Here is an 11,027-nt window from a genome sequence, read left to right as displayed (position 1 = left end):
CCCAGTCTGAGGATTGCCTTTTCATCCTGTTTATGGTTTCCTTTGCTGTGCAAAAGCTTTTAATAAGATCCCATTTATTTATTTTTGTTTTTAGTTCCATTACTCTGGGATGTGGGTCATTGAGTATCTTGCTATGATTTATGTCAAAGAGTCAAACATCAGGTTTTTTTTTTTAAGCTAGAGATTTATTGTTATTTTGTAATTAATAAATTGTCAAGTTGGTTATGACACTACCCCACACTGTATACCACCATTTGCTAGTACAAAAGCTTTTAAACCATACTGAGGCATAGGGCAGAGAGAGCAGAGACACATGAATATCATCCTTAACAACTTCCTCTTAGTCATGCCTCTGTCTTAATCTTTGTACATGTTTTCTTCCAGGGGAGAGTGTCAGAACAGTGCATAAAATAGTGGGCAACCTGCCATTTACCGTTTTAATACCAAGCAACTTACAGAAATAATGGAATTCAGGTTGTGTTTCCCTTGATTTTACTAGTCTGAACTCATTTTAGGTTACTTTAACATTTTAATTTCCCTTAACTGTACATAAGAGAATATGATGACTAAGAGAATACTGAACCAGAGTCAGCCAAATATACTACTGACCCCAAAATTATGTTTTAATAGGTCCTAAAGGAATGTGGCTCAAATGGTAAAGAATCTGCCAGCAATGCAGGAGATCCCAATTTGATCTGTGGGTCAGAAAGATCTCCTGGAGAAGGGAATGGCTACCCACTCCAGTATTCTTGCATGGAGAATTCCATGGACAGAGGAACCTGGTGGGCTGCAATCCATGGGGTAGCAAAGAGTCAGACATGACTGATTGACTAACAGAGGAATGTACCACCCCAGTGGTTTGAGAGTTCAGCAGTGACATAGTTTTAAATCCATGTTTCCATCAAGAAATTTACTGTACAGTTATATTCAAGTATATGCAGAGTATGTGGGCCCTTTTGTTGGGCATATTCATTGCAATATTACAAAATGTTGGAGCAATACAAATGTCCATCAAAGGGGAACTGATTATAGTACAGGATTTTATTAGTGAAATTTAAATAACAATCAAAATCAGAGAGAGATATACAAATACTAATCTGAAACGATTATGGAATATTACATTTTAAAATGGAGATGTAGGAAAGTATGTACAATATCCTTCTGTTTTTATAAAAGAAAATCTTGCACTAAGATATGCTTCATATATGTAGGTTATTTCTGGAAGAATATACAATTTGTGCCTTTTAGGGGTTGGTGAGAGATAGGTTTACTTCTCCCTATATTGTCTTTTACACAGGAATGTTTTCTATGTTTGTGCATTGCTTTTGTAGATAAAAACCATAGTTTAAAGAAAAAGAAAGTAACCTATGAAGGTAACGAAAAGCATTTACTATGGTGTATTAGATATATCAAAAAGCTCCAGTCATATAATAGCATGATTGGTTTAGGAGAAATATAAGGTAAATTTATAGAGATAGTTATATATAGTTATTTTAGTAATGTATATAGACTATCAGAAATTTGACCAGATTTTGTTAGCCTTTTAATTTAAATTCTATTTAACTTTTTAAGGTATGTATGTCAGTTATGCTTGGTCCAGGCTATTTTACACTTCTACTGAAATAGAGTAGAAAAGAAAAATAGAGATGTAATGACTACATTTCATACATTTTAAGAGGTGAGATTGGTTCAGATTTTCTTTTTCTAATAGTTTGTTTTTATGTAGATGGGTGAAATAATTATATTTCTTTGTTTTGTTAAGTGTCTTTGTTTTGTTTAAAAATGTGGATTTTGAAAAAGTCTTGCCGTTTCCTAAGTAGAAAAAAGTGTCTTTGTTTTGTTTAAAAATGTGGATTTTGAAAAAGTCTTGCCGTTTCCTAAGTAGGAAAAAAAAAAAAAATTGATGGGAGCAGAACTTTACAAGGAAGATTTGATTGGAAAAAAACACAATGTTTTATGTGGAGGAACAAAACCATACAAAATAGAGTTGCTTGCTTGTCAACAAATCTGTGTGTGTGTGCGTGTGTGTGTGTGCGCGCGCGCGCGTGTGTGTTTGGTTTTCTTTTTCCTTGTTCAAAGAAATAAGTGCTGGGCCTAAATGAAACGGTGCATTTTAGAAGATTCCTTTATTTAGTCTTGCTATTTATTGAGCTTCTTCTGTCATTTTCCTCTACTTTTTATGAGAAGCTTTTCTCTTCACTTTGGACATTTGGAGCTTATTGTGTTAAGTATTCTCCTTTATGATTTAAGTAACTTTTGTTCGTTTGTGTTTGTTTGCATAACTGTTAGTAGGTTAACTATTAATTATACTTTAATGCTTTTGCCCTAGATGAAAATTAAAGATTTTAAAATCCATTTTAGGCAAATGGGGGAACAGGTTTTTTTGCCTTCAAACTGATTGAACTAGAAGGATGTTAGCTTACTATTAGGATGTAGAATCTTATAGCAGATGTATATGAATCTCCTTTCACATACCCTTTCCCCCAGAGTAACCTGTGCTGTGGCATAGGTCCTCATATTAACAAAAGAACCAGAAAATAAAATTAAGAAGAAATTATTATTTTGCTGTATAACAAAGAATTACAGAAAGTCTCAAAAGTAGATTATGTTTAAATTCAGTATTTCTAATATCTTATTTCAATGGCCTAAAGATAATAATCACAGAACAAGTAAGTCTTAGTGGTAGCAATAATTTAAAAGGGATTAGGAGAGCTTCCCTGATGGTCCAGTGGTTAAGAATTCACCTGCCAATGCAGAGGATACAAGTTCAATCCCTAGTCTGGGATGATTCTACCTGCCACGGATATGCCACAGCTACTAAACCCACTTGCCCTAGGGCCCATGCTGTGCAACAAGAGAAGCCTGTGCACCGCAACAGAGAGTAGCCTCCGCTGACTACAACTAGAGAAAGCCCACACATAGCAACGAAAACCCACCACAGCCAAAAATAAATAAGATAAAGGGATTAGGATGCATAACTGGATATCAGATGATTCCTTTATTCATGCATTTGTTAATTTAATCAACAAGTACTTAAGTCCTTGCTCTCTGCCAGAGACTGCTGGCTCTGGGTATACATTGCCAAACAAAGCATTGCCTGCTTTCATCAAGCTTGTGATCTGTAAGGGAGAGACATGATACATGATATATAAACATCTATAATTCTGTAAGAAAGCTATAATGACATATTTATTAGTGAAAATTTAACAGTAAATGTCAGAAAAGCTTAAGAGCAGCACCGTATTATCCTAGTACAGAGGAGAAAGAGACAGTGAATGGTTTGATTGACTTGAACCTTAGGGGCTGGATGATTTGTCAAAGTTAGAAAGCCTATTCTTATCTTATGAGAAATAAGAGTGTTTGAATGTTGAGTTCCTTGAATTCAAATCTGTCATTTCTTGCTTCTGTTGGAAAAAGGTTTGAGAAAGAAACTTTGTTGTTGACTTCTCTTAATCTACTGCTAAGTCACTTCAGTCATGTCTGATTCTGTGCGACCCCATAGATGGCAGCCCACCAGGCTCCGCCGTCCCGGGGATTCTCCAGGCAAGAACACTGGAGTGGGTTGCCATTTCCTTCAATGCATGAAAGTGAAAAGTGAAAGTGAAGTCTCTCAGTCGTGTCCTCTTAGCGACCCCATGGACTGCAGCCTTCCAGGCTCCTCCGCCCATGGGATTTTCCAGGCAAGAGTACTGGAGTGGGGTGCTGTTGCCTTCTCTGTCTCTTAATCTAAGGATGAGGCAGTTTATTTCAGGTAAGGAACGGACTGAACTGGAAGGAGGGAAATAGTGAGAACCAGTTTTCTAGTTCTTCATAAGCTATGTCTTTACACTGGACATTATTTTGTTTGAGAAGCTTCCAAACAGAAATGTAAGCACTATATATGATCTTGGAAAAATGTTTTTACTATCATTTGTTTTCCATTAATTTCACACATCCTTTGGAGTCAGACTATTCTGGGTTTGAATTCTACCTCCACTTTATAACTGTGTACTGTGTGCAACTTGATTTTCTTATCTGTAAAACGAGGATCATATCATCTGGTGGAAGTATAGTAGATAGTTCAGAGGACAAACTCTGGAGCCAATTACCTGGGTTCAAATCTTAGCTTGTTAATTTAGTTGAGAGTAAGTTGGGAGAGGTGCTTAACTTCTCTGTACCTCAGTTTCCAGAATGGAGATAATAATAGTTCCTGCCTTTTATTGAGATTTAATGAGTTAATATATACAAAATGCTTAAAATAGTTTATCACATAAGTAAGCACATGGTAGTTATTAATGTTATTAGTTTCAATTATTACCACCTAGGGTATTGTGAAGGTTAAATAACTTGTTTATTTAAAAAATGATTTGTATATTGCCTGACACAATAAAAATATCTCCTAAATAATCAGAAACTGAGGAGTAGATACTTCATCTCATTGAGTCTTCATATATACCTGTTTAGAAGAAATTTTATCTGTCGTGTTTATTGTACCTAGGATAGTTTCTGATATACAGTAGACAGTACCTTTTTGTTTTTTGTTTGTTTTAAAGATTTGTTTATTTTTGGCTGTGTTGGCTTTTCTCTAGTTGCTGCGAGTGGGGGCTACTCTCTAGTTGCCTGCACAGGCTTCTCGGTCCACTGGTTTCTCTTGTTGCAGAGTACGGGCTCTAGGGTGCTTTGGCTTCAGTGGTTCTGGGTCCTGGGCTCTAAGAGCACAGGCTCAGTAGTTGTGGTACACAGGCTTAGTTGCTCTGCGGCATGTGGGGCCCTCCTGGACCAGGGATTGAATGCGTGTGGACAGGTGGACTTTTTACCACTGAGTCATCAGGGATGCCCAACAATCCATTGTTGAGTTAATGTTATCACATTTTACAAATAAATAAACTAAGGCCCAAGAAAATTACAAGGTGTTTATACTAAAAAATAACATCACTTTGAGGAGACATTACTGGAAAGGCCATTCATATCATCACTTAGAGTTGACCATATGTGTTAATAATAACTCCCTCTAATTTTTTCCTTTTTCCTTCTCTTTAAAAAAATTCACTTTCTTTAGTTAGGTTAGAAAAATTTAGACTAGAGGAACTGTTCACCTTAGAGTTACAATTAAAGTTGTTAATCTAATTGAGTGATTACTACAAATTCAGTTTGTATGGCACTCTTAAAGTGCAGGGTTGTTTTGTTAATACTACAGAATAGAGCATAAAACATTTTTCTTTTCCCATTGTGTTTTCTATATTCTAGATTATATAAGGAAGAAATTTGACAGGGTATTGGGTTGACCAAAAAGTTTTGAATTTTTCTGTAAGATATTATGGAAAGCCCCAAGCAAACTTTCTGGTCAACTCAATAGTTTCACTCAACTGAGGTTCTATTACAGTAGTAAATATAATAAAAAATTAGCTCTACCATGAGTCACCCATATTTGCTATTTAATGATCCAGAACCAGTGTTTCTAAATTTCATGCATCTGAAATATTTTAATCTTTTGTAGTATTATTATAAGGGAGGGAGAGGTCATTTCTTTGGTTAGTAAATAAAGTTAAAGGCATTTCTAGAAAATGCATATAATCTTGATGTGTTATGGCTTGCTTCAATGACTGTGAATCTGTTGAATATTAATCTCATTTCTCAGATATTTCCAAACGATTAGTTTATAGAATACCAGATTACCATTAAAAAGCTACATTAAATTATTATTTTAACACCTGCAAGTCAACTCCTATATGTATTATATAATGCATATGCCTGATGTAACAAATTCCTAGTTTGATAGCACCTTGCCTCCCTCTTTGTGTATTTAATACAGCCATTAATCTCACTACAAGGCTTTACTAAGGATAAATTGCTACGTAACCCACTTCAACCTCTTTTGTTCAACCAGGAAGCCAGACATGTTTAAGCTTTTTAAAAAATACATTATTATTTCTTTTTTGAAATTTTGGAGTTTTAAAATTTGAAATGGTAAAATATAAGAGACTGTATCTGTTTTGTCTGTTGAAATTACTTGGCTGAAGTTTGCTTTGGAATAGAGCTTCTGTATCTTTAAAAAATACACAGTGAGTCACCCCCTGCTCTTTTGGTAGATGCCTGGCTAGTGAACAGCTAAGCTGCTTTAGGCATGTAATAGAACATTCCATTTCCTGTTCCCTTGCTGACACAGAGGAGTGTTCCTGCTGGCAATGATCTAATCATAGTGCAGTAAGAAACATGGCAGTTTGATAAAACATGGTGGAGACAGCGGCTGAAATGGAAGCATATGTTCTAGAAGACATTCTTGAGGTAGGGCTAGGTTTGTAAATGAAATGAAAGTTGAAATCTGAACAAAGAAATCTTATCTGCCGGAATTATTTTACAGATGAATAGATTAGAGGAGAGAGCAAAGAGAGGCAGAGCATAAAAGCAAGATACGGTCAGACCTTATTCCGTGTGAGAATGTGGCAATCTAGTTCACATGATTACTAAATAAGTCTAGAATTAATTTGTTTAAACTTAATGTTTTGTAAATTGTAGATATATGTTTGATAGGGGGAAAAAAGAAAGAAGGAAAGGGCTTTGGACTTAATAAAAAGCCTTGTGCTGGTGGTGACCTTTAGATTAACTCATTAGAAGGTGGGGTCTGCAAAGCAGCTTTGAGTAGGTTTAGTATCATATGTCTTAGAATTCATTTACATATCTAAGCCCACAACTCTTGCTTGCAGTTAACTATTAAAAACAGCTGCTTATTTTAGTTTCTAGGGTAAAATTAAGCATATATATCAATCTATTTGCCTAATTTAGCTGGTACATCTGGTTCTAGGTTTTTCATGTGACTTTAATTATTATAAAATAAATTATTCAATTAAAAATTAAAAGACTGTAAAATTTAAGGCACCAGTGCTTGAGAGCTCACAAAAATCTGTATTTTCAGTCATGAAAATTTGAATTGTATTTTCTCTTTTTTCCTCCTTGTGTCAGTGTTATAGAACCTATTTGCGTATAAATCAGTGCAAGGAAATACATGTCAAAGTGAAACTATAATTGGTTTTGGCCTTGGATGTAGTATACCATCATATTTTTATTTATAGATATAAATATTTAAATAATTTTCTTATTTTGGGGTGTGTAGGGTTTTTCCCTCCTCATTAAAAAAAAAAACTGGCTAATTTTTATGATGATTTAATGATGGTGAGTGATATTCCTAATACTTAGACTCTTAAGATAATTTATTAAATATTTTACTGTCCTCAGGAAAAGAATTTTTTATGGGGACAGGGCTTAGGAGAATAAACTGCAAAGGGAAGCCAGGCGGGGTTAACAGGAGAAAAAAGCCTATGCGCATTATAAAGTGCTGCATGATCAATGAGCATTTTCTGGAGTCCCTCAGTGTGTGCTTGGAGCTGACATTGCAGCAAGTCTCATGGTTGTTCTGCAGAATGAAAACTGATTCTATTGTGTTATCTAGCTCCTTGCAGACACCTGCCAATGTACTCTTTCCCCCTCTCCTTAGAGTTTTATTGTCTGAGTTGAATTCTCTGGTTAATTTCCATTCTTTTCCTCTTTTCTTTTTTTAATTTTGATACTGTTAGTGAGTTTCCTTAGAAATGGTATGGTAAATTATCCACTTAGAAATAGTGATATATATTTTCATTGAGGAACTTCTGTAATTAGCAGTGGTCACATGGCTATTAGTAGTTCAGATTAAAGAAGTCTGTTTATAAAGTTCTAGGAGGACATTTTTATTTGCTTTTTAAAACTTTTGCTTTGAATTTTAAAAGAAGCGTACCTTATAGATTTCAGTAAATTCATCTGACATTTTCTTTGGTCGTTTTAAATTTCAGCATATAATAGATTTTAGAAGTCTATTTATTTTCTGGGAAAAGCCTACTTGGGCATAGTTTTGTGTCTTAAGTATAAATTTTTCTAATACTTCCTTAAGAGTTGACTTTTCATTATTCACACTAAAGCACTAAAAGTGTTTAATGTCATGGTAAGATTTTACGTTACCTAACTTGTTCATAGTTACTAGTTAGTTGCAGAGGTTATTTACTGTCTGTAATTTTAATTATTTGTCCTAATTCTCTCTCTCTTAATTTGATTCCTATATACCTGTCACATTAAACCATACTAAGTGAGTAGTTTTGTCTTTGTTTCATGTTATTTTATTTAAATGAGTATTTGTCAAGTATTGGCAGACTAGAAGTGAAAAATTTCCAACTAGTAATGAAATATTCTTCTTTTCAAAAATTAGAAGTACTCATAATGGGGATGTCCCTGATGGTCCAGTGGCTATGACTGTTAATGCAGGGAGCCCCAGGTTCGATACCTGGTCAGGGAACTAGATCCCACATGGCACAACTAAGAGTTTGCATATCATAGCTAAAGATCCTGCATGCTGCAACCATGACCTGGCACAGCCAAATAAGTATTTTTTTAAAAAGTACTCTTGATGACCTAATGCTAATAGTAAAAGTTAAAAAAGAATAAACTTCCTAACTCTGAAGCTAAATGTACCATTTTCTAAAGTACCTCATATGGCATATTTTATACAATGAGCTTCCTAGAAAAAAATTTTAATGAGTTAACTCATTGTGTAAATGTCTAATAATGAATAATGAAGTTCATCTATATACCACAGTGATAATTTTATTATTGTATCTAATATTAAGCCATTTGAAGTTTATCACCATATTTTTTTCCATAATTTTTATCATTCTGACTTATTTATTGAGCATCTGGAATTTTATGTAGATTTCTGATTATTTACATTAAACACTGAATTCCTTTTTTTTTTTTCTGTCTTTGAATATAACTTGGTCTTTTGAATCATACATTTTACAAGGTACTTTTATTTAAGTGTTAATAAAAAGAAAGCTTAAAATCAACATCGTTAGTGATTTAGTACAGATTAATTCTTGTAATGCAGTGGTTTACCTTTTAAATTGTGATTGTTTATTGTATATACCCACATTTATTTAATGTACATTTTTAAGTGATCATCAGTCTTGAGTAAAATACTGTGTTTCTAAAACTTATAGTACAACAGAAAAAGATTGATTTCAACTTATATCATTGCTTCTCAGCTCTCTATAGTAATGGATTTAATAGAATAATTTAGTTATTTAAATTATCTAGATAATCTGGTCAGTGATTTTTTTCCTCCAAACCGAAGTAGTCAAAGTGTTTCTGTTCCTTTTGCCCACCTTAACTAATATTCAGGAAAATGGCCACCTACAGATGATAGGGAGCCTACATAAATACCTCTTTCTTTTTTTTTTTTTGCTTATTTTTGCTGAGACATGATTATAATTTTAGAACTTTGATGTTCTTCCTCTGAGTCGTATATAATAATGGATCTTAGTACTTAGAAAGATCAAGAAGAAAAAAAAGTTCTCCAAACTTTTATTTTTGAGGGGGGGGGGGGGTGTTTCCAAGTTTGTGTGTCCAGGTGCTATGCATATAAACCTGAGATATTATATAAGCTTTTTAAATATGAAAACAAAACATGAGAGGTCAGATACTCGATTACTATATATTCTAGTTTTATTCTCTTTGAACTATGTTTAGTAGTTTTCTATAAGAATTGCTTTAGAAATGAAAAATTTTTATAAGTATTTCTTTTAATTTTAATCAAGTTCAAAATACTTTCTTCAGGGTATAGCATTTGATACATTTTTGCCTTAAAAATATCAGTGTTTTGAAAATAAAAATATTTACATTTTTAAGAGTAGTAACTTGCCCAGTCTTGTTCCTTTGTCAGCTAGATCCAGAGTGTCTAGCTTCATCTGTACTTTATTTTACAGGTTGTAATATGTAAGCTAAAAGCCCTTATATCTCTGTGGTTGTTCCTTAGATATTCAGTGGGTTGAGGATTTGGCTGAACGTTTTAGGGTTTAATTAAATTAAGGATTCGATTAAACATATTAAGTAGGTTTATTATGGAACTATTTCTTGCATTTGTATTTATCTTGAGATTGGAGGGGTTTTAATCTTGAAAGAGTCGCAGGGACATTGTTGTTTCTTTTTGATTTGTCACCATTATGGGCTAGTGGTAAATAGTGCATTTTCATCTAAACAGGGGAATTCCACTTGCTATTTATTTAAAAATTATTTTTAGTAATGATATAAAAGCTCTTCAGAGTAAACTCTTTTGACAGTGTCCTGCTATATTTCTTTTTATTCTATGAAATACATTGGCTTATGTAATACATATTCTTCATATGTTGTATCAGTAAGCCTTCCATGAATTTCTAAATTCTATATCTATGTAGTTAGTATAATGCTGTTGACATTTTTCACTAGGAAGATTTGGAGTTACTCGTATGTGTGTGTGTTCACATGCAGCCACTCAGTCATGTCCGATTGTGTGACCCCGTAGACTGTAGCCCGTCAGGCTTCTCTGTTCATGGAATTTTCCAGGCAAGAATACTGGAGTGGGTTCTCATTCTCTACTTGAGGGGAATCTCCCTTACCCAGGAATAGAACCCGCAGTATCTTGAAAGAAAGAAAGTGAAGTTGCTCAGTCGTGTCCGACTGTTTTCGACCCCACGGACTGTAGCCTACAAGGCTCCTCTGTCCGTGGGATTTTCCAGGCATGAATACTGGAGTGGGTTGTCATCGACTTTTCCATCATTTCATGAGGCACCTGGTATTCTAATCATTAGCAAAAAACAGCCAGAGAGAGTCTCAGCTGTATACAAGAAAACAGTGCCCCAATGGACCCAGGCAAAACAGGAAAGCGTTCCACTTGTCTCTTTGTCTAGTCTTCGCCAGGATGATTGATATAAAATGATTGATATTGGCAGGCAGATTCTTTACAATTGTGCCACCTGGGAAGCCCCTGGGAGTTATTCTTGGGACAAATATAATTTGATCTAGAGACAGAAAAGTTTAGCTAAATATATAAGTTATTTGAATTAATAAATGTAACATTTTCCATTCATTAAGAGGTTTTGGAGACATTAGACATGTTGGCTATATTGAGTCTTATAATTTCACTCCAGAATTTATTGAGCATCTTCAATATGCTAAGCAGTTGAAATTCAGTGAGATTAGTCCAGCTAGCT

At 34.2% G+C, this 11,027-nt stretch overlaps 1 protein-coding gene across 11 annotated transcripts in view; it reads left to right on the top strand.

Moving 5' to 3' along the window:
• ANKRD17 (ankyrin repeat domain 17) overlaps nucleotides 1-11,027 on the top strand; it is a 166,146-nt gene that overhangs the window by 30,892 nt on the left and 124,227 nt on the right. For 2 of the 11 annotated variants that reach the window (XM_061420437.1, XM_061420436.1), the window contains exon 1: nucleotides 1,870-6,264. The exons of 8 other annotated variants lie outside the window; for them this stretch is intronic. In XM_061420437.1, coding sequence (XP_061276421.1) covers nucleotides 6,211-6,264 — 54 coding nt within the window. In that variant the 5' untranslated portion in view covers nucleotides 1,870-6,210. Of the gene's footprint in view, nucleotides 1-1,869; nucleotides 6,265-11,027 lie in introns of those variants that run through there. One more of the 11 variants, XM_061420442.1, reaches the window with a different exon arrangement.

The sequence above is a fragment of the Bos javanicus genome, chromosome 6 (genome assembly GCF_032452875.1).
Source record: "Bos javanicus breed banteng chromosome 6, ARS-OSU_banteng_1.0, whole genome shotgun sequence".
In the NCBI taxonomy this organism is placed as follows: domain Eukaryota; kingdom Metazoa; phylum Chordata; class Mammalia; order Artiodactyla; family Bovidae; genus Bos; species Bos javanicus.
The sequence above is the reverse complement of the archived record's forward strand: the minus strand, read 5'-3'. Positions and strand labels throughout refer to the sequence as shown.